Source organism: Electrona antarctica (assembly GCF_951216825.1).
Source record: "Electrona antarctica genome assembly, chromosome: 20".
Lineage (NCBI taxonomy): Eukaryota > Metazoa > Chordata > Actinopteri > Myctophiformes > Myctophidae > Electrona > Electrona antarctica.
The window spans coordinates 7,262,915-7,287,492 of NC_136801.1; the positions used below are offsets into that span (position 1 = coordinate 7,262,915).

A 24,578-nucleotide genomic window follows, 5' to 3' on the forward strand; every position below is an offset into this window, starting at 1 on the left:
CATACATAGAGTGATTTAGTACGTGTCCAGGTGCTACGTTAGGTTACACAACACTCTGACACGTAAAGACAGACAGGATCGAAGCAGAAGACGCTGTCCGACAGCTGCCTGCCCGGTGGGGTAACGCTGCAATGGGACCCCCCTGAGAGTGGCCGTGTCTGGGGGGGAGGGGGGGCGGTGGGCGTCTGTCCTCCGGCCGCGATGAGGACTTTAAAAGCCCACCCTTTTAGAACCACCCTCTCCTCCTGCTCCACGGGGTATCTCTGAAGATCATCCCAGAAGTCACCAGACCATGATGAATGAATCAGTCCTGTCTGTCCTACCTCTGCTAAGACCCCCCCTTCACGCATCACACACTCTCAACAGGTGTCTCCCTCCTAATCTTCCCTCTCTCTCTCTCTCTCTCTCCCCTATCCTCTCTCTCTCTCCCCTATCCTCTCTCTCTCTCTCCCCTATCCTCTCTCTCTCTCCCCTATCCTCTCTCTCTCTCCCCCCTATCCTCTCTCTCTCTCTCTCCTATCCTCTCCTTCCCCCTATCCTCTCTCTCTCTCCCCTATCCTCTCTCTCTCTCTCCTATCCTCTCTCCCCCCCCTATCCTCTCTCCCCCCCCTATCCTCTCTCTCTCTCCCCTATCCTCTCTCTCTCTCTCTCCCTCTCAATCCCTCTCAATTTTCAATTTTGCCAATTCAAAGGGGGCTTCATTGTCATGAGGAAACATACGTTTGCATTGCCAAAGCAAGTGTCAAATAAAACAAACCGTAAATTGAATGTACATGTATGAAAGTTAAGGGTATTATAGCCCTACTAGAATAAGGACATCTCATCATCTCTCTTCCAGTCAAGTAGGTACAAAATGTGTTTAAGTGTGTGTGTGTGTGTGTGTGTGTGTGTGTGTGTGTGTGTGTGTGTGTGTGTGTGTGTGTGTGTGTGTAAACAATGGTAAAAACAAGTATAGCAGCAATTTCTCAAAACTGTATGCTTATGTTATGATTGATTGATAATTGTATTAATACAATACAATGAGAACAGTACATGGTACAGTCAAGCACATTGGTCCAAAAGGACAGCACAGTAGAAAGACCTTGCGGTCTTGTTTCCATTCGGGTCCCACGCATTCACTCACAATAACAACAATGACAACAATTGAGAAACAGTAAATCTATGTACTGGTTTGAATAGAAAACAATAATTGAAAGGGGGGTTGGGATAAAAAGGTGGGGCAATCACCTTCTCTCCCTTTGACCTGGTGACAGTACAGTGACAGGTGAATTTTCAGACCTTTTTTAAAGGAAAGTGATTTGCTTGTTTTGAGGGAAGGGGGCAGGGCATTCCACACCTGAGTGGCAGTGACTGTGGAAGGTGAATTCACCTTATTGTACTGAGACTGAGAAAGTGGTGCAGATAGTGCAGGAATTCTCACTCTCTCTCGTTTACCTCCCTCCCATCTTCAATGCATTTCTCGTGTCGAGGCAGTCACTCTGAAATGTCGACGCATCAAATGCCAAACAAAACAGCCTAAGGCCTGATTATTCTTGTCGCGTCCGCATATCCGCCCGTGTCGACTGGTAATTACATTACAGTTTAGTGGCTGCAGACACGCAAGAGCAACACAGGGCTGCACTGAATACAAGGCATTATAACAATAATGATCTAATGCAGGGGTTCTCAACCCGTGGGTCGCGACCCCTCGGGGGGTCGCCAAATTATGTTGGGGGGTCCCCAAATAAATTTAAAAAAAAATATTTTTTTTGTTTTGTTTTTGCAACTGAATGGCTTGAAAGTGGAAATGAAGAGTTTACATATAGTACACATAGTACATGCATACACCTTCCCTAATGGTTTCAGTATTTATTTATGGTGTATTGTCTCTATTATTAAGGTTATTGTAGCAGTCAATTTATATTGGGGGTCGGGAGGGGGCAGGGCGGGGGTCCCGAGACGTTGCCAAAGCATTTTCGGGGGTCCCCGGCCAAAAACGTTGAGAACCCCTGATCTAATGCAGTGGCTCTCAAAGTGGGGTCCGGGGACCACCAGGGGTCCATGGTGGCGCTGCAATCTTCTAATTCTGCCATTTTTGAACATTTTTTAACAATATTGAAAATATTAGATGTTTTTTTTATATATAAATATAAATTGTCTTCTGGGGGTCCCTGGCACAAAACCTATTCAGATGGGGGGTAAGCAGCCAAATACACATGAAGACCTTTAACCCATTTTGGGCGGGAACCCCTTTTGGTGTTAGCTATTGAAAAATAGCAGATCTACAAGCTCATAGCGCGCCACCGAGTGGCGTGCTACGAGCTTGTAGATCTGCTATTTTTGAAAAATCGAAGAACGACTGACATAGAAACATAGCTTTTTCAGAAAACTGTCAGGATGTAGAAGACATTTTTTGAATCTGATCTCAGGTCAGAATGGGTTAAGTTGATACTATACCGCTGGCAGTGCATTTTAAGCATGCTCAGTCCTAAACATCTGGGACGTTACACGGATGTCCCCGCTGACATGAGCTGGTGGAAAAATGTGCGTCATATGACACACTATTGGACCCTTGTGGCTATGTACAGTAGGCTAGTAGTATATATACTGTACACACACATATACAGTATATATATATATACATACACAGAAAATAGCTTTCGTGCACATCCAGGTGGGGGAGATGCAATAAAACAGCAATGAAGCAAATCTAATCTTGTCAGAGCGTCTTTGGAGTGTGTGGTCCCTTCCTTCTCTAAGGGATAGTTTTCTTTGGTCTGCATATATATATATATATATAGTACATACACACACCGGTAGCCAATTCTTAGACAATTTTTACACCCTTTTTCTCCCCAATTTAGTCGTCATGCCAATAGATTCCTCCTCCACAGACACATTTCTGTGTTGTCACTGCTGTCGTATATATCCTACTGACTCACTTGCCAGTGAGGAGCCCCTACCGGGAGGACGTAGAGCCTTCGTCCTATACTCCTTCCGCCCAACACTCATGGACCTGAGGACTCGGAGGAATGTGCAGAATGTGTAAAGAGGTCCCTGGCTGCCACCCGTCTTCCATCACCACCCCAAATAGCCCCAGTCCTTCCTTCCCTCATCTGAACTCTGCTGGCAGAAAACAAGCATGCACCCCGGAGGGAGCCAGGTCTGATGCACCCCGGAGGGAGCCAGGTCTGATGCCAAATTAATTGCAGAGGCACCGACCGGTTTTAATTCTGCTTTTGTTTTTGACCAACAATGTAGTTTTTTGGGGGGGGGAGGGGGGGCTTTCTTCACTGTACACCCTCCAACAATCCTACAAAGCCATACAAAACCACGACATTGTAAATGTGAACACATCTAAGAACACATCTTAATCCTGATTCCTGATACTGTTTTCAAGATGCCATATCTGATCAGTTACTTGGGCTGCAGGCAAGACATGGCCTTTGGGACTCTGCTGTGGCTCAGCTGAGGACAGCACTGCACGCAAACTAACCACGCACACGCACGTGCACACACACACACACACACACACACACACACACACACACACACACACACACACACACACACACACACACACACACACACACACACACACACACACACACACACACACACACACACACACACACACACAGAGAGAGAGAGAGAGAGACACACACACACACACACACACACACACACACACACACACACACACACACACACACACACACACACACACACACACACACACACACACACACACACACACACACACACACACACACACACACACACACACAGAGAGAGAGAGAGAGAGAGAGAGAGACACACACACACACACACACACACACACACACACACACACACACACACACACACACACACACACACACACACACACACACACACACACACACACACACACACACACACACACACACACACACACACACTCCCCCCTGTGGCAGACAACAGTCGCCCTGTCATTTTCGATTGTGGGCCATCCATGTTGGTGCCAGCGACACCTCACGGGGCCCCGACCCCCGGAGCGCCACCAACCATTGCTGCCACTAAAGAGCTGCCAAGGCACTTACTTCAGCTCTGCAGAACAAACACAGAAATCACACCAATCTAAAAAAAAAAAAAAGTACCACAAGGGCCTTCACATGAAAAAAAAAAACAAGGGCTAAATATATCCCTGTGTCGTCGTGGCCTTCTGACAGAGAAACGTCAATAATAGCGGTGTGGCCACAAACTAGAGCGGTTCCCCAGACAACAAGGTCTCACAACAAACTAAATTAAAATAAACATGCTCTGAAAATGCACGTGGCCCAACACTTGGCCCAACAATTGACGTGGTGGCAGCCGAAGGTGGTCAGACGGGTGGGCCGCAAAATGCTTTCAATATTTTCAAGTGGGGTAGTGATCCAGAAAGAGGTTGAGAACCACTGCCATATAAAATATGAAATATATATTTATTATTTAAGTCTCAATCTTTAGAAAATGTGCTGATTACAGAAAGGATAAACAATGACTCCCTTCTTCCAAGGGTACAGTAATCGAACAAATCTTCGGAAAACCTTTGTAAATGAATGCCCCATTTTATCACACAATAATACGAGTGCCACACAAAAGTAGTGAAAATAGCAGAGCTTATAGATCAGCTATTTTCACTATTTAAGCAGTCAGTGTGAGCAGCCAGACCGCAGTGCTTTGCAGTTTGCACAATGGCTTCAATCCAGCCACAAATCTGTTTCCAAGAAGTGTTTAATTACTAAACATTTTTTGGAAAGAAATTAGATTTCTAGGGATTTTCATAACCAAGAATCAGAAAGCTTGCGAAGATCACGGCATCTCTATCACTAACAGGCAAATAATTGACACGTTCAAACACAAACAATTCAAAATAAATACAGTAAACCATGAACCATAAGGAGACAAAACAATATCACAGGCTAGGGCTGAAAAGTATGGATATGTTATCCACTTAAACCCTCAGTCTAGACTTAGTATACGGAACCTGAGGTGGCTCTGTGTTGGGATTGTTTTTTCTAGGGTTATCACGATACGATCAGGTGATCGGAAATCTGCGCAGATGACGTAATTTTCTAATGATCGGAATTGGATCCGGAGCAAAACTTGATCCCTGGTATCAATATTATATCCATATCATAATATTAGACTGGATATTGTCTGAGATTCTGGATATTGTACTATTGTGTTATGGCATAAGTCAGGGTTCCCCAATTAATTTTCCTCAAGGGCCATATTTTGACTAGGGTACCAGGCTGGGGGCCGACTCCGCACGCGTGAGGTCGAGGTCTTGCCCTGAAAATTCATTTTCAGGAGAAGACCCCATTTGAAAAGGATGCCCAGTTTGACATGCATAGGCTACTGACCCCCATTTAATGCCATTTATATCTGGAACCCCCCCCCCAAAAAAAAAAAAAAAAAAAAAAGGGCGCTCCGCGGGCCGCAAATGGCCCGCGGGCCGCCTATTGGGGAACCCTGGCATAAGTGGAAAAATAGAAATCAAAATGATCGGAATTGGATCGGGAGCATCCCTACTTTTTTTCCCCATCTAATCTACACCGTATCTCTGGAAGTGTGGCGGGTTAGGGTTGACAGAAGTGTGGCAGGCCACAGTTGACAGTCTCACATGTGCTGGGCAGATGGCACAGAGTGGATGGCACGTAAGGTCACAGAGAGCACCCAGCTGTACATCTCTCTCAACGCACGCACATGCACACGCAACACACACAGGTATAGTCCCTCCAGGAATGTCTGCACAAGGCCAATGAATGATCAGGGCAGGTAAGAAGAACACTGACATGACATGTGTATGTGTGTGCGCGTGCGTGAGTGCGCGTGTGTGCATGCGTGCGTGCGTGATTTGATAAAGAGCAGAGCACTATTAACGCTGTGCTGACAGACTACTCCATGCAGGCACTTAGTGTTTAAAGTCTGACAACTAAAACACTAGCATTAGGTTTTCACTGTCACCACCAGCACCAGCCAGCTTCTTTGTTAGCTGCTCAATTTCAATTTGCAATTCAAATCGTCTTGAATTCATGTTTTGAAATGAATTTTCAAACAAACAGGAAGGTAGGAGCGCACACCAGTAGTGGGGAGGTGCTGACCGCAGGAGATAAAACTATGACTGAGAAAGGAGAGAGGCCGCACAGCTCGTAGTCACGATGCCATCACATTTATATTTTTCCAACGTTTCGGCAACAAGTTGCCTTCTTCAGGGACTGCCCAGGACAATATTATGCAGATAAAATAAAAATAAAAAATTATCTGCATATTTCTTCAAACATGTCGGATGATGCCAGTTAAATCACTGGTGGAACGGCATTGTACAGTATACAGTAATCACTCTATACCGGTGGACGGTTCTCAAATATTTTCATGTCAAGGACTACCAAATTGTATTTGGCTGCGGAGTGCTGTGCCAATGACCCCCATAAGAGAAGATGTGATGCCATTTGTCCAGATCTACAAGCTTGGGACGTATTGTGAGCTTGTAGATCTGACATTTTCTAAATGCCAATAATAATATTAATATTGTAATAGTTAGGTGCCACTCCTTGGGGGTTTTGTACATGTGGCAGCGGTGGCCGAACGGATTGCGGAGCGGTCTTGATACCGGAAGGTCGCCAGTTCGAATCAGCGGTCTGACACGTTAAAATTACCACCGCTGAAGTGCCCTTGAACAAGGCATTGAACCACTACGATGAAATGTTCTATGAGCAGGACCTGGCTGGAAACAAGTTCTTGAGCTTAGCCCAGATACCCTGGGTAAATATAGTAATCATTTCATTTCATTTCATACTGTAGTACTGTATAGGAAAATGTCCTCTGCATTTTACCTCTCCTAGGAGCAGTGAGCAACTGTTGGTTGTAGTGATGCTCAGAGACGCATTGCTGAGACCTGGAAATTAACCTGGGACCTTTGGCTTTCCCAGGCGGGGTCTCTATCCATTCACCTATGGCCGCCAGAATAGGTCAGTGTTTAACCCATTTAGGCCTGACGTCGAAATTTAAAAAATGTCTTTTTTAAAATGTATTTCTTTCTGGAAAACCTCATGTTTCTATATCAGTGGTGCTCAATATTTCATGTCAAGGACCCCAAAACTTATATGTAATATGCCGCCGACCCCCCCATCTGAAAATATGTTGTTCCAGGGACCTCCCCAGAAGCAAAGATTTGAGTTTAAATGTTTGAGGCACATTTTCACGATTTTTCAAAAATAGCAGACCTACTGGAGACCTACCAAATGGAGAGCCCATAAACAAGTCATAGTGCTTTTTCTGGTTTTATCCTCTTAGCAGATTTTGTATTGACCTGAACTGTACCCATTCTGCAAACTGTTAATAACATGTGTGTTTGTTCAATCAATCAATCAATCTGATGTGTGCACTTTCAACACCTTTCAGCACTTTCAATTGTCTTTTTTGGTGATTCTGGCTTCAACAAGCAGTCCATAAAATGGATGTCCTCCTCCCCACAGCTTTCTAGCCACAACATCATACAGGAGTACCACATGGACCTCCACCTGCTTCCCCCACAGACTGATCTGATATGAAACCTCCATTTGACTAGACACAAGGCAGGAGGAAATCCCCACACACATGACTACAGCAATAGTGAGAATGACTGGTTGCTAGTGGACATTAATGGTGTGTGTGTGTGTGTGTGTGTGTGTGTGTGTGTGTGTGTGTGTGTGTGAGAGAGAGAGAGAGAGAGAGGGAAACAAAAGAGAGAGAGAGAGAGAGAGAGAGAGAGAGAGAGAGAGAGAGAAAGAGAGAGAGAGAGAGACAAGATCCAGGAAAGAGTTATCATTCCATACAGTCAGTGATCTCCCGTTCCCCACACACTACATTTACAAGGCCTAATTACACAGATAAGGTATGTGTGTATATATAGTATACATGTATACTGTCCATGTGGGCGTGTTGCCCTGCTGAAGGCAACGCATGTGGAAGTCCACTGGAACTATTGAAATTAATTTGCAACTCAAGAGATAATTCTGTACTGATGTGAAGGTCGAGGGTTATTCCACTTTGTGACCAATATGGATTCTCTGACTTCATGGGGGCCGGCCTGTGTGACATCAGAACTATGACATATATGACTCCAAATTTGGGCACGGCTTCAGCCTAATTATAACCTGACTCCGCCAGATGGGGCAGCAGAGAGTACACTGGGTTCCCCCCTCCTGCTCCCATCTGGGAACTCTCAGGCAGACTTGATGCCCGGCCACAAAACGGCCTGGCCAATCAGCGGCAGCTAGAGGCGGGATCAAGGCATACACAGTGCTGCCCGACTGACTTTCATTATTAACATGTAAGTTAAAGATTTCAATTAAGTATAAAGCATATCGTTGTTGACGGCCAGAAACCTTGTATCTTTCTTCACATCTTATGTTTTTTTAGCACAGCCAGGGAGCCTAGAAAGTTACGTCAGTATAGGCACTTTCCCGTGACCTTTTGATCATTGGTCAATGAATGACCTACATTATATATATTTTTTTGCCTATGATGATATGCCCAAAGTAGGGACAGGTCGAAATAGTGGCATTCTATGGCGTACCCGTTGTACTGTTGTACTACCTATAGAATATTAAATTAATCAATCAAACAAACAATTGAGGGCTTTGATTTGCGTGTCAACAAATCGTCACCCCCTCTGATGTTGTCGCTTTAACATTATTTACCACCGCATGTCTGCGCACACACATTGTCATAGAAAAGCCTGGCACACCCACCGTGTTGGGTGGGTGTGAGCGTTGGCGGCACACCCACCGTGTTGGGTGAGCGCCCACTCACTGTGCTGAGCCTCCAACAAAGTGGTTCTCAAACATTTTCATGTCAAGGACCCCCACATTAATGTTGTATGCATATGCTTCTGCACTGTCAAACAGGCCTACATCTAATGTAAGATTAGTGGGACTCGTTCAAATGAACACCAGTGAGTCCCGGGACTCACTTCATTGAAAACCTAACAACATCACTGTATAATATCAGATTTATTAGATATTATATTGATATTATAGCCAATTTACAATTAGTTGACCTTTGGTGAAAAAGCCTGCATATATCGGTATCTGGTGATATCGGTATTGGAAATTAGGAGTTGGGACAATATCGGAATATCGGCAAAAAAACAATTATACCGGACAACCCTAGTTAAAAGTTGCTAAACAGATTTTGAAGCTATATTAAGTACCAATGTAGCTGGGGACCCCCTGGAACCCCTTCAAGGTCCCCGGAGCGCACTTTGAGAAGCGCTGCTCTAACAGTCCCTCATGTATGCCCCAGTAATCTTGGCAACAACAGCTTATGAGGACACAGGCTGCCTCGGCCTATACCGGCTTGGCTCCTAGTTAACGGCGGCGGCGGCACTAGCCCCCTGTCAGACGTCCCTGTCCCCGTTAGGGTGGGGGGGGGGGGAGGAGGGGGACCGGGGCCAGGCATTTAAAAAATAAATTACGCTTTGAATGTCACTGGACAAAGGGGCGTCCTATGTTTAGATGATATAATGTAAGCAAGCGCTTTTCTGCTTGGGCGACGCAAGACAAAGAGCCACCTTCTGAATACATTGGAGCGAGCAAGAGCGAGAGAGTGTGTGTGTGTGTGTGTGTGTGTGTGTGTGTGTGTGTGTGTGTGTGTGTGTGTGTGTGTGTTTGAGTGAGAGAGAGAGAGAGACCATGTAAATAATTAAAAGAACACTGGGCGATCCCCATCAGATTTGGGAATAGTAGCCTAGTAATTACTGTGAAGGAGTGAGACGCAACGGAGGACAGAGAGGGAGGGGGAGAAATGCAGATGTAATGGAGTCCTGTCAGGGAGAAGTGCACAAGGCTGATTGTTATCAGGAGCCCCAAGACAAGCTCGCCTTTTTTGATGTCCTGAGAGGTCTTTCCACGGTGATTAATGATAAAGCCACGGAGCCAAGTCCACCGCGTTAATGAGAGGCCGAGACCCCGGCCAACAAGGCGCCCCCACCCCACCGCCGCCCGCACCCCACCCCACTCCCCGCACATAATATGGTACATATATACACTACAGGTGGCTGAACCACCATGTTGTCAGAGGAAGCTGAACCTAAACACAGATGTGGTTTCTTCTAAAATCTGAACTGATCAATCTAACAGCGGCTATAGAGGTGTGTGTGTGTGTGTGGGGACTATGTTCTCTCTCATCTAAGCCCAAGTGTCCTCCTGTGCGTGCGTGCAGCCGGGCACACACACACACACACACACACACGCACGCACGCACGCACGCACGCACGCACGCACGCACGCATTCAAAATAGCTCTAAATGCCAAATCTTAACCTGAATCTTTTTCCTTTTCCTCTCAATAATCAAATGCTACTATACTTATGGGGACATTTGGTCCTCACCTGGTCGTGGCTGGCTTGGAGGGTACTCCCGGTGCCATGGAAAGTCATCTGCACAGGGGAGAGGGTCAGGTAGGTCACAAAGTCCTTGCCGTTCTGCCCGTCGGTGTACTGGACCTGGAGGGAGACATGGAGGAAGACACAACACCTGAGGAAACTGGTCCACATTGAGAGCACAAAACCCATTAAGCTAAACCTCGGCTAGGCGGGTATTATTGCCATCAAAAGAGCATTTGTGACCACTTTCCCCACACTTCCAAGATGGCAAGTGTGTGTGTGTGTGTGTGTGTGTGTGTGTGTGTGTGTGTGTGTGTGTGTGTGTGTGTGTGTGTGTTGCGAAACTGGTCCATGAGAGCACAAAACCGATGAAGCTAAACCTCGGCAGGCGGGTATTATTGCCATCAAAGAAAAGAGCATTTGTGACCACTTTCCCCACACTTCCAAGATGGCAAGTGTGTGTGTGTGTGTGTGTGTGTGTGTGTGTGAGGGGGGGGGGGGGGTTGCGGTGGGGTGACATCATGGGTGACCCCTCATCACGGAGAGGTTAACTCAGCAGGCATTCCTAAATGCTGTGCAATCAAGACCATGTTATGACATGATGGTCCTAGGGGACAATCTGCTCCTCACATCCAAGGGCTTGGGTAATACACTGCTGCTGCATGCCTTTCTGCCCTACTTCTCACTGGCTCTCGCTGTGCGCGTGCGCTATATGGCCAAGAGTGTCATATTGTGCACGTACGTACATTCGCTGTGGTGTTTCGCCTGGCCTACTTCTTGCCCGGGCTGCAGCTGCAGACACCTTAATAAATGGCACTTGCAGAACAAAAGGAGAGAACAGCCAATGATGCAGAGAGCCTCAAGTGTAACAAGGGTTGCACAATAAGCCGTGCTTTAAGTGGAGAAAACCAACAAAGCATATAAAAACGTAAACAAGTACATTAGATCACTTCCACGCCACTCAACTATCTAACGCTGCTTCTTAACATTGGGTCCGAGGACCAACTGGGGTCCAAATGGAACCCTTATGGGTCTGTACTCAGTGTACTTCACAGAAGTCACACGCCGTGTTCATTATTTGAGGCATATTGTTAAAAACGGACGAGCGTTCCTGCAAACGTTGGAAGCCGATCAGGATGGAATATGAATAATCTGAAAGACCCGTTTTAATTAATGACCGATTTGCATGATGTTTGGAAAAAACCTGTAGGTGTAGTGTTTTGCACAAATCGACATGTGGCGCTATAACAAGCTGATCAGAAAGAAATTGGGGCAGAGGTTCTGCTCTGGCATCCAGGGAATGTGCATGCAGTTTCGCTGCGTCGGCTAATGGTGCCGGAGATTAGCTGCTCACAGACAGACAAACGGACGGACTGACGGACACACGCACGGACGGACGGACAGGGTGCAACACATAGTCTCTGCCATGCCTTCAGCCTGGCGGAGACAATGATAGATTTACAAACCAATAGACCGAGAAGACAGTCCTTTGTGCTTCGTTAGCTATGAACAGTATAACAAGGTGCACGACGGCCGCTCATCTCGCTGAGTGGACTGATTGCTAGGAAACAAGCAGTTCAGTTCAGTATGGTACTGTATGCTTCTGTGTGTTCTCTTGTACTGTTACTTTGTCTTGCACTATGCTAGGGTGTATACCAGGGGTCCCCAATAGGCGGACCGGGGTCCACAACCGGACCGCGGACCACCTCTCTGTGGACCCTGGGCAAAAAAAACTAAGAAAAAAAACATATTAACTTGACAAAATAAAAGTGCCTCAACACAATACCTCTCATTTGCTGTGAATTTTTGGAGGGGAATATTTGTGAAACATTTTATTTCCATACTCTGCACCCCAGTATTGGTTGGTTGGAAGGGGATCCGATTTGTATAAGCTTGTCTTGGTGTGACTGTACTAAAAAATATAGAGCCCCGCTCTCCGCTGGCCGCTGCGTGGCCCGCGCTGCGTGGCATGGGATCGGACCTTAGTCTTTTTCAAAAATGATTAGTGGACCTTCAGCATTTCTAGTTGAGGACCCCTGGTGTATACCGTGTTGTGTGTTGTATGTTGCCATTATATACTGTATACATGCATTTTCTTTTTTGGCCAACTTAGTGATGGTGTTGCTTTGACTGATGTCTTTCTAGCTCCCTACAGTACTTTAGTCATTGCCCTGTAATCTGTTCTTAACTGCTGTACTGTCTTTGGCAACTGACTGTTGTCCCCAGCAGGATCAATACAGCTATTAACTTATCGTATCAAACTGGGGGGTCGTCTAAAGGAACAAAAGTTTGAGAAGCAGAGCAGATGCCTTTGAAGGTCCTCCTAAAAAGCTATGCATTGAACGAGCAGGTGACAGGTCATCTCCTGGTCATCGCCTTGTTTCCTGTCCAGGATAATGAGGCCTATTCGTCAAAGACGTGGCGAACATCAACACAGTGAAATCCTCAAGTGTACATTTAGCACCGAGAGTGTCAAAAATGGACCCAAAGGGACCCTTATGGGTCCATTTTTGACACTAGCGGTTACATTGACACACAGGGGATTTTGACTCCATCTGTATCTGTATCTGTATCTGTACCATCTGCTTTAGAGAGCTATAATGAGAAAAGTCACCATGAAACATAAATGCATAAATAAATAAAACATAAATTATTCATACTGTGTATGACAATGTGGCACTTTAACGTAAATTAAAGGTGGATATAGAGAAGGGATGACAGAAATGCATTCTGATGATGTGACTTTTACACACACAGTGTGTGTGTGTGTGTGTGTGTGTGTGTGTGTGTGTGTGTGTGTGTGTGTGTGTGTGTGTGTACGTGCATGTGTGTGTGACTATACTTGTGAGAGCCAGCATAGTAGCATTTGCGAAATAGACATTGTGAGAACCACTTTCCTGGTCCACATAAGAGAAATGTTTTTTTATGGTAAAAACAGATTTTGGGAATTAGGCTTTCAATTAGGAAAAAAACCCATGGAAGGGGTTAGGATTAGGATTAGAGAGGTTTAGGGGTTTAGGGGTCAGGGTGGAAGTTATGCCTGAGTTACAGGGCAGTGTTGCACATCAAAAAAGCAATTCTTTGGCTAAAATGTTGACGTCCTCACAAGTATAGTAATGCACATTGTACATTTGCTGGCTCCAGTTCAGGCTATGCATTTTGATGTCACAGTTGTGAACAATGCATGTAACACGTAGGTCTGTTGTTTTCGGCTTCAGGGTTACGCCGAGTGTCGCGTCAGCACAAGGTATGAATACCAAACGAGTCGCCCCTTTACCAACTCGCCCTGGGCGTACAGCCCGCGGAACTGCGCGGCCTGGTATTCCTAAAGTAACCTAAGTAAATTATGCTTAAACGGTTAAACCTAACCTTATTCCTAATCCTAACCTCAGTAAAACTATGCCTAAACCCCCGTTGCACGGCACTGTTCGTCATGTTGCACTGAGCTATCTCGTTAAAGCCAGCTGGCTGCGATGAATAACCTAATCATTAATCACCATTCACCAAACGATCCACATAAATGACATAACTCTGTAAACGCTAAACATAAGTGTATGATGACCACGCGATGTTACAGTCCACTGCAGGCTATTACAGGCTATTTGACTTCCAAAATGCTTAGTATTATAACCGCGCGTCCCTCGGCGTGCCTCGTTATATGCCCAAAATAACAGATCTGACCGTAAGCTGTGGAGAGTCGAGACACGCCATGAGCGGTGCGTGGATGGTTTGTAAACATGAGCGGTGCGTGGATGGTTTGGATGAGCGGTGCGTGGATGGTTTGTAAACTTTGTAGGCTATGTTTGTTCTTTTTTATTTGGACACCGAACGGGGACAATACTTTGACATAATTAACTGCTTCACTTCAGAGCTACTCACCACCACTGGAAATGGAATCGATTAGAATGATGGAAATGGAACATTAACAGCCTAACGTGAGTTACATAAATCCTTTATTTCGGCGAGTCCATTGTAATCCATTGTCCATTGTATTCTTGTTTTTTTGTCAGGCTTTATCGGGCTTCGGGCCTAACATTATGGTACTTTTTAGGGGCCGACACAGTTAGGCCCGTTGGGGGCCGCCCAGAGCCCTGGGCGGACGACCCAGGAATTGTCGCACCAATTTTGGTGACGTCAGTGTTCTCCGCTGTGTTCTACCGGAGAGGGGAGAAGGAGGGGGGCGGGGTCGAGGGGAGGCGGGCACATAGGTCAGTGAACCAATAGGGAGCTGGCATCAGTTTCCAGCGCTAGTTATAATCCGCCCCTCTATGCCTTGAAAAGAATGGATGCTACTTTCAGGCTAGGCTAAAAATGGCCAAAAAAGTAAGAAATTGGCATTCATAAAATCACTGTCCTACAGTATACTTCCTTCCTAAGTATACTAATACAAACGTGTGTGTGTGTGTGTGTGTGTGTGTGTGTGTGTGTGCGTGCGTGTATGTGAGACTTAGGCTTAGTCACTCGTGCTATGTCAATCGATTTGTTGATTCATCTAAAAAATAATTGATAGAATAATCTCCAAGTCCCTAATTCACACTTCTGTGGTATAGCTTTTAGGTTAGTTTATTGGTTCATGTGTGTGTGTGTGTGTGTGTGTGTGTGCGTGCGTGCGTGCGTGTGTGTGTGTGTGTGTGTGTGGGGTTCCTGTCTGTGTGTGTGTGTGTGTGTGTGTGTGTGGTTCCTGTCGGTGTGTGTGTGTGTGTGTGTGTGTGTGTGTGTGGGTCCTGTCGGTGTGTGACTGTGTGTAGACGGCTGTATATGAGCTGTGACTGAAAGCTTCCAGAGTGAGTGGTGTGTCTCTAGTCTCTACAGAGTGACTTATGATCATAATGGGCTGAGGAGGCCTGCGAGACACATGGGACGTCTGCCCGTAAAGACGCAGACGCATCAAAACACACACACACACACACACACACACACACACACACACACACACACACACACACACACACACACACGCACGCACGCACACGTTGTTGAGCATGCTCAAACAAAATCACACATGCATGGAAAAGAGTATTTTTACTTGGTTAAAAAAAGGACATGGACATGGACACCCCCCCCCCCCCCACACACACACACACACACACACACCTGTGATGAGGAGATGGGCCCACCGTGGTAAAGCATGGAATGCTATCTGTTATGTGTATGAATGATGAACACAGTAAAGTGAGCCATGGAAAAAGCCTTCTCTGACAAGTTAATCTCCCATAAATTCACTGGGCTTCAAACCACAGAGAAGGAGAGAGAGAGAGGGGGGGGGGGCTGGGGGGGTGGTTTAAGAGAGACCACTTTGCTTGACCAAATATAGGAGAGAAGTGTTGCTTGGTTTGTAAGGGGCGTGAATAGTCTAATTGTCCGGTATCATGAAACAAAGTACTAGGCTATTTCTCACATAGGACAGATTCTTAAAAATGTCTTCTACATCCTGACAGTTTTCTGAAAAAGCTATGTTTCTATGTCATTCGTTCTTCGATTTTTCAAAAATAGCAGACCTACAAGCTCGTAGCACGCTATGAGCTTGTAGATCTGCTATTTTTCAATAGTTAAAGTATAACATAATGCTAACAACAAAAGGGGTTCCCGCCCAAAATGGGTTGAGGCCCCAAATACAAGATCTTTCTTTAACGGTCAGGCAGATGCCAACTATAAGCTACATGCAACAGACATATGTGCGTGTGACCGCGTGTGCACTGTGCATGCCTGCTGCATGCTGTATGTATCTACGTACTGTACATACTATATAGGTATATAACCGTTATTCATCCTGGTATTGCTGATTTGTATTGTATGTTTCTTGTATGTCTTGATTATGAATTGAATACACAACAAGACCACAATGTAAATAAGCAGTCAAGTATTTTTTTCTTTGATTGTGATATCCTTTTAGTATCACTTTGCGTAATTGTAATTTATGCATGGTTTGCAAAATGTTGAAAAGAATTCAATCAAATAATCAATGCGTGTACTGGTATTGCTGTACTTGTAAGGGAAAATGTCCCCACAAGCTTGTAGATCTGCTATTTTTAGTCTGTGTGCGTGCGTGTGTGTGCACGCGCATAGGCATACGTGTATGTAGGCAAATGTGTGAGTGCGCGTGAGTGTATGTGCATGTGTGACTGTGTGTGTGTGTAAGTCCATATGTGCGAGTGGTGCTGAGGTCCAGTGGCTGTGTGGTATTGTCCAGCAGTGTGCTGGTTCATTTAGGCTGGATAAAGGGCTGTTGGTCAGGGGCCGTCAGGGGCCTGCTGATGTATGGCGTAATCAGGCCGTCCGAGCAGCGGGGCCCAGCGTGCTCCATCCATCGCAAGCTGTCAGGTCCCCAGCCGAGGGTGAGGCCCCTCCAACAGCACTGGAGGAGAGACGTGTAAACAGACGCTCACACACGTTCGCACGCACCCACCCACCCACCCACACATATGTGTGTGCACGTCGTGCACGTAGCACACATACACGCACGTCGCACGTACACACAAAGGGAGACAATGAGAGCCATGTTGTACATAATGGGAATATTGATATAGGCAAGAGTTTGTGACTGCGATGTGAGGGGTGTGTGCGTGTGTGTGTGTGTGCGTGTGTGTCTTTGTGCCAGCGTTATATACAGTAGCAGGCTATCTTTCGGTGCTGCAACTACTGTATCAATTTTCTTAGCGATCATTCTATCGATTACTTTTTGGATTCATTGAATAATGGAGAAGCATATAATTTTTTTTCTGTTTTGTTTTTTACATCAATACATTGATTAACCACGTCATTTTATACTTCGTCTTGACACATCGAGAACTAGATGGGCCATTTTCCCGATTTTTTAACACAATCAGTGCCGGGATTCCTTCAAAATAGAAGCTCTGGTTAAACTAGCCTACAATATGGAGATTAGACAAGGTCCCAGCTCACCTTTTCAGAACGACTGACATAGAAACATAGCTTTTTCAGAAAACTGTCAGGATGTAGAAGACATTTTTAGAATCTGATCTCAGGTCAAGATGGGTTAACAATAACGTTACCCTACACTCACAATCTCACAGCGACATTGTTGATAGGTGTAACAAAGTAGCTTTCACTTGTAGCCAGTTTGTTGGCGTTTTGAGGATGTGGGCTTAGAAAAGAACAATGACAGCTTGTCTGGAAACTTTCTCTATTTCACCTTTACAATTCAACAAAACAGTTGCTGATAACATTTTAGGTGAGAAATAGGCCATTCATATTTTTTTTGTCGCTCCAGGCCATGGTGAGACATTCTTTTTTTTTTTTTTTTTTTTACAATGTGGTTATTATCAAACACATGCAATGAAGGCAGGATATTTAACAATTTGGCATTAAAAGTGTCCAAAATTACATCAGTGCACTGAAACATCACTGGGAATTGATTATAAACTGGAAAAAAGTGCCCTTCTGGGCACAGGTCTCCACCAGGAGGATAGGAGTGTGTGTGATGTTTGGCAAAATGTTTAGGAGTGATATAAACGTGTTATATAAAATGTTTTTGTGTTTGTTTGTTTTTTGCAACAACGATTCGTGCCAACGATTCCACATTGGGTCATAAATGACCGGATTGGCACACACACCAGCCCCACATGAAACGGGATGAAATCACTGGTCAGCGCTCCTGTCCCAAACTTATACTATGCATACCGAGCACATAACCAAAATACAAAAACAAAATGCTTGTAGTTTGGCAGTGCACATCGCCACCAAAAGCCCCACCAAAAAAAGGAAAAGGAATGAATTGGAATAAACTTCCATAAGCTTCTGTCATCATTACAATATGTCAAGCTCAAATCTACAAGCTCTACATCTGCTATTTTTTAAGATGATTGTGATGCCGTATTAACAAATTTCACTGGGGACCCCCTGGAACCCCTCCCGGGACCACACGTTGAGAACCATTGGCTAAAATGCCTTGACAAACTAAGTTATTGCTGCCATAGGTTGGAAACCTCATGTCCAAAACTCAGTGCTTTGTGAACCAGTAGGTACAGCAGGTAGATGATGTGCAGATCAGCGTAATGTAGTAAGAGACACACGCTTTGATCTCGCCGCAAAGCGGGTGCCTATGGGCGATAGTTCCAAACATTGCTCCTATGGCTGGAACTATTCCATTGAGATAGAATGAGCACTTCCGCATTCCATTGTTACAATGAGAGTCAACGGGAGTGTCATTACTCTCTTTTATACTACTCTGGTGCAGATGTTCCACTTGGGAAGGACACTTTCAACACAAACCAACCAGATGATAAATTAACGGATTACCTGCTTTCCTATAACGTATAGATAGATAGATAGATAGATAAGAGGTAACCGACCAGGGGTTCGGGAGCTACCAGTAGCTCGCACGAGCCATTCAAGTAGATCCCGGAGTGAGTGGGTGTCAGACTGACAGTGACTGCCTGCCGGGAGCTACTTGTGCACAATAGTCATGCATATCAGAACAGAACTACGGTATAAAAACCCACAGATCTAAACACTAAACAGCCTCTCACTCACTACTATACCTACACAGCAGTGACTACTCTACTCTGACTATGGAAAAATACATTTGTCTTAATATTTTGACATTGATTATATAACCATCAGTATTTATTCTTATTTAAACTATAGGCTTTGTGTGGATGTGTGCACCTGCATTGAGCCTGTCAGAAATCGCAAAAAGTGTTTTTTTTAAACATAGCCTATTTTAGTGGTAGATCATGGCTTACAATTGGGAATAAAATGGGCTCTTGGGCTTGAAAAGGTTGGTTACAACTAGTATTGTTTTTAACAGTGCATTGTCTAGAGTAGACCAGGGGTTTTCAACTGATTGTGAATGAGGGACCATGACCCTGACTTAGAATCAACCTGGGGACCACTGTTGTATTGGGTGGGGATATGGGCTAAGATTAGTGCTTTTCTAACACTTGCTCTGCATCCCATGTGTATACATCCCACTGTTTCTCAACCAATGGCCCATTTGATGACTACTACTAATGTCCTAATAATGACTCAACCAGACAATCCGGTGCACTTCCCCCTCTTGAGATTCCAACTCCATTTTTCAGTTTTTTCTTTCTTTTCTTTTCTTTTCTTGACCTCAAACTTGTCCGTAAATACACTAGAATTTCGCGGGCCTTCGGCCCGCTCATCCCAGAGTTGCGTTGCCCCGCGTTGCGATACAGAAGTCCACAGATACAGAAGTCCACAGTGACACGCGTTTTATGCAGCTGTTTTGTGTTGCAGCGCGTGCGCGCGCGCGCGTGTAGTGTTGTTGTTCTTATCCATATATGCGCCTCGGTTGGTCCCGTTTGTTCCACGCCAGGTGTCGATGCAGTCGTTTGCGCAATTTGCGTGTTTGCATTATTTTAAGTGTGTAGGCATACCATATTCTGAATGAGCAAAAAGAGGACACATGCGCGCGTGCATGTGGATGTGGACATGCGCGTGCACGTCGTGCATGTGCATGTGTCGTGCGTGGGCGGTTCTGTTAAATTCAGATGTCAAAATAATCTGTAGCCTAACATTAAATTGATCAAATATGCTCTATATTAGTTATGTATTTTTTGAAAGCAGTGGCTCTCAAAGGTGTGATCCAGGGACCCTCATGGTTCCTTGAGGGGGTTCCAAATGGACCCATTATAGGTCTGTAACTCTGAGAGTGTACAAATGGAACCAAGTGGACCCTACAGGTGTGTAACTCTGAGAGTGTACAAATGGAACCAAATGGACTGTTTTATAACTTTTAACTCTGATACTGTACAAATGGAATCAAATGGGACTCTTATGGGTCCATTTGGTTTTACTGTCAGAGTTATGGGGGTCCTTGAAATTAAAAAGGTTGAGAACCTGTATGCAATGGCGTATGTCTTGTAAAAAGAGAGACCAGCCTATTCTCCAAACCATCATATGTTATGCTTTGCTAGGTTGTACAAAATAATATTGGGTCAGTGTAATTTGCAGGAGTCACCGCGCGCACAGCTGCCTTGTCTGTGTTGACATGACATGGGCTTGCAGGACAGAACTTTTATTTGTGACAGACACATAGTTGCTTTGCAGACAATACAATCTGCTTCTCATTGGTCAGTCACAAAGCTAAGAAAACAATGTGAGAGAAAAGGTAAGGACTGGAAAGCGCTGTCTTTGTCTATCTGTGTTCCTACGTGAAGACGTGTGTGCTCTGTCTCTCTCTCGCTCTCTTCTCTCTCCTCCCTCTCTGGTGTGTGTGTGTGTGTGTGTGTGTGGGGGGGGGGGGGGAGTAGTTGCGCTGCCTTCGACCGTGCTATACTTCTCCAGCAGCGGTGCAGAACCGAGAGAGTGACACATTGTTGTGGATGTAAACGGCGCAACGTGTAGCTCTAAAGTAGTTTGGATTGTGTAGTCGCAGCGGTGCTACAAAGTGAATGTTACAATTCGCACGGTGATATTGTAAGTCGCAAATGCGAGTACGTAGTGGCACTGGCGAGCCCTGTGTAGTGTAGTGCCATTGTCGCGGCATCGCGAGGCGATCCAAATTCCCCCCCCCGCGCACGCACGCACGCACGCACACACACACTGTACGTAGCTGTTTGTTGTTGCAGCGCGCGCGTGTGCGTGTAGTGTTGTTGTTGGTATCCATATATGCGCCTGGGTTTGTCCCGCTTGTACCACGCCAGGTGTCGACGCGGTCGTGTTAGCATTATGGTAAGTGTCCAAGTTAGAATCAGAGTGTGCGCTGTGTAGTTCTTCTTCTTCTAGTAAACAGAAGCCGTGTGTGTGTCACACCAAAAGTGGTGACCTATAGAATCCTGTACATAGAAGCATCACGCAATCGTCTCCCTCCCTGTGTGGGTCACGTGGTGGGCTGTGAGCCAATGGGAGAGGGAATGTAGTGTTGCCAGGTCCGCGTATTGTAAGCGAGTGGTAGTGTGTGTAAGTAGCGTGTTGAATGGCATTTTTTTTGTGCTTGTTTTCATAGACGTGGCAACAAATTAGGCGGGGGTGTCGGTGCTTGTGGCGTGTTTGTGGTTATTATTGATATTGATATTGTTTGCGAGTGTGGACGGGAGCCGGCTTTAGTGGCAGTGCGATGACAATTTTTACGCGGCTGGTGTCGAGTGTGGCCGTGCGGCGCGACATGAGGAGATAGGGAACCAACGACGCGGAGGGTAAGTGTGTGACGTGTTAGTGTGTTGTTGCAGTGTGTGTTGCAGCGTGTTGCAGCGTGTCAGTGACGTAGTAGCTGGTGCCTTTTGTTCCTGTGCGTGCTTTTGGGCACATGTTTTCAAATGTATAATAGATGGACGGTCATCATAGTTCACCAGGTCATTCAGTTCACTGTTTCTCAACTAGTGACTTCGCAACGTTCGACACGACAACTCGCTCGCTTTAGCTCGTGTCTCACGTGGCTCAAGTTCGTTTGAGACAGCGCCCAACCGGCGCGGTCTAAAACTAAAGGGCGAAAGTCCCTCCCCTTCATCGGAAGGTCCCTCCCTTCGTGGGGCGGAAAACTGTGTCTGTCTGCATTTGTTGTATTTGCCTTGCTTATTGTAAGTCGCTCTGGATAAGAGTGTCTGCTAAATGCCTTTGTTAATGTAAGTCGCTCTGGATAAGAGTGTCTGCTAAATGCCTTTGTTAATGTAAGTCGCTCTGGATAAGAGTGTCTGCTAAATGCCTTTGTTAAGATGGTAAACCACCAGAAAACAGCCTGGTCAGTGTGACAGGTAACTGGCAAGCCACTAGATGTCCTGTTCTGTTCTACCAATCCTGTTGGCTGCTAAAATAGGGCAAGTGGCTGAATATAATTCTGGGATTTACCTGACCTGGAAGCAGCAGCGTTCAGCATTGTGTGATTTAGCTCAGAGTTATACAAAATTGCTGCATTTCCCGCAATTATGTCATTCATTTTCATGCATATCGTTGGGCAGAAACCTTGAATCTTCCATTTATCTGTGGATGATTTTTTTATTTTGTTTTGTAAATGAATGCCCTACTTTGTCATACAAGCGTGTCATGCAAAAGTAGCAAAAACATTACGATTTTTGTTACTTTTGAAAGAATTTGAAAGTAAAAGTGGGTAAGTGTTTCTATGGTTTATTAACCCATTTTGGGCGGGAACCCCTTTTGGTGTTAGCATTATGTTATGCTTTAGCTATTGAAAAATAGCAGATCTACAAGCTCATAGCGCGCCACTCAGGTCTGCTATTTTTGAAAAATCGAAGAACGACTGACATAGAGACACAGCTTTTTCAGAAAACTGTCAGGATGTAGAAGACATTTTTAGAATCTGATCTCAGGTCAAAATGGGTTAAGGTTCTTGGTTTATGAATATTGAACCAAGGAAAAGTATAAACAAGAGCTTGTGACTAAATAACATCTACTATACTTTGGATCCATTGGAAAAGTAAGGCTTTTGGACATGCACAGGTTTTTAGCCAGCAGCCAGAGACGACGTGCATGTGTATGCTTTGCTTTGTGCCATGCATTCTAAACAGGCCTAACTAATCATCCCAGGTCTAAAGCAGCCCCTAATCCACTTCTCTCATGAGACAAAGGAGAAAAGAGAGTTACGCAAGGCCTAGCGATTGATTGGCGGCACTAATGCGGAACGCCCGCTGACCTCCCGGCTCTGTGGAGCTGGAGGGCTCTTCCTCAGATGCTCCTCTTCATCCTCCAGGAGGAACAAACACGCACGGAATGAAAAGCACGATCGCAACGCACTTCACTCAGGCGTGTGACTTTTAAGCCTGATTTATATTTAGTTGGCGTGCCGGTTGTGTGTCTCGCAGTACGAAAATAGCAGATCCACAAGCTTGTAGATATGGGCTATTTGAGAGAGACGTGAGACACGATGCACCCTTTAAGATTTGTTTTTGGCTTTTGAGCCTTTATTGATAGTATCAAGTGAAGATTGACAGGAAAGACGGAGAGAGAGAAGGGAGAGACATGCAGCAAATCGTCGTCATGAACGGGACTCAAACACGCGACGCGCTGTCAGGCCAGAGCCTATATTGTATGTGGCATGGCGCCTGGACCACTTGGCCAGCGGGCGCCCGCTGCTCCATGTTATTGCAAGGATTATGTACAGATATGTTGATTTTGTTACACAGTCAATGTATTGTGCCTCCGGTGGACAGGTGTTTAAATAACGCTCAACCAGCGCATCTGGTTTGTCCAATGTAATTTGTGGCGTCCATGTCATCTGTAGTGTAAATCACCGTTTAGATACATACTCTACCACATGCATGGCATGCACACCTACACATTGTGATGGCAGGGGTTGCAGACGTAAAAAAAGAAAAAAAGAGATAAGCGCATGCATCCTCCAAGTCCTGACAGGAAAAGTACTGTGTGTACATTAGATTAGATTAAATTATGTCACATACAGTATAGGTTTAATTGAAAACGAAACATAGTTTTGGGGTATACTCAGCCTTATCCGCGAAGCACAGTTCTGGTTAACCCATTTTGGGCGGGAACCGCTTTTGGTGTTAGCATTATGTTATGCTTTAGCCATTGAAAAATAGCAGATCTACAAGCTCATAATTTTGAAAAATCAAAGAACGACATGACATAGAAACATAGCTTTTTCAGAAAACTGTCAGGATATAGAAGACATTAATATAGAATCTGATCTCAGGTCAAAATGGGTTAATATTATAGGGAACCAGTCAGGGCCGAGTAAAGGGTGTGGAGAGCAAGATAGCATGTTAATAACACCAACCTGACCGTGTGTAAACAAGCCCTCTGGGGCTATAGGAAGGCTCCCATTGTTAGTGTGAAGCAATTAGAGGTTCCACGCTAGGCCACTTGAGCGGAGAGAGTCCAGGGGTCAAGAGTGTTTTAAGAACTTTGTTAATATACCTTTCACTCCTCCAGAGTGTGTGTGTTAGTGTGTGTGTGTGTGTGTGTGTGTTAGTGTGTGTGTGTGTGTGTGTGTGTGTGTGTGTGTGTGTGTGTGTGTGTGTGTGTGTGTGTGTGCAGTACTATACTTGTGAGGACCAACTGCCCCCATGCGTATAGACATAGATATTATGAGGACTCTTTTCTTGGTCCTTATAGAGTTAGGTTTTTAGGGTTGGGATTAAGGCATTGAGGGTAGGGTTTTCTGTACTTTAAACTTAAGTTGTGCGGCACACATAAAAAAAGCTGATCTACAAGCTCACTAAGTGTTGCAGGTGTGACGCTTTTTGATCTTTTTGATCTGCTTTTATAATAATAATAATAATAATACACGATGCCTGTGTGTGTGT

The 24,578-nt window shown here is 45.2% G+C and overlaps 1 protein-coding gene across 1 annotated transcript in view; it reads right to left on the reverse strand.

The window, feature by feature from the left end:
- Positions 1 to 24,578, reverse strand: part of stau2 (staufen double-stranded RNA binding protein 2) — a 149,518-nt gene that overhangs the window by 31,896 nt on the left and 93,044 nt on the right. Inside the window, exon 12 of the mRNA XM_079489301.1 lies at positions 10,378 to 10,491. Within this exon, the coding sequence (XP_079345427.1) occupies positions 10,378 to 10,491 (114 nt within the window). The remainder of the gene's footprint in view (positions 1 to 10,377; positions 10,492 to 24,578) is intronic.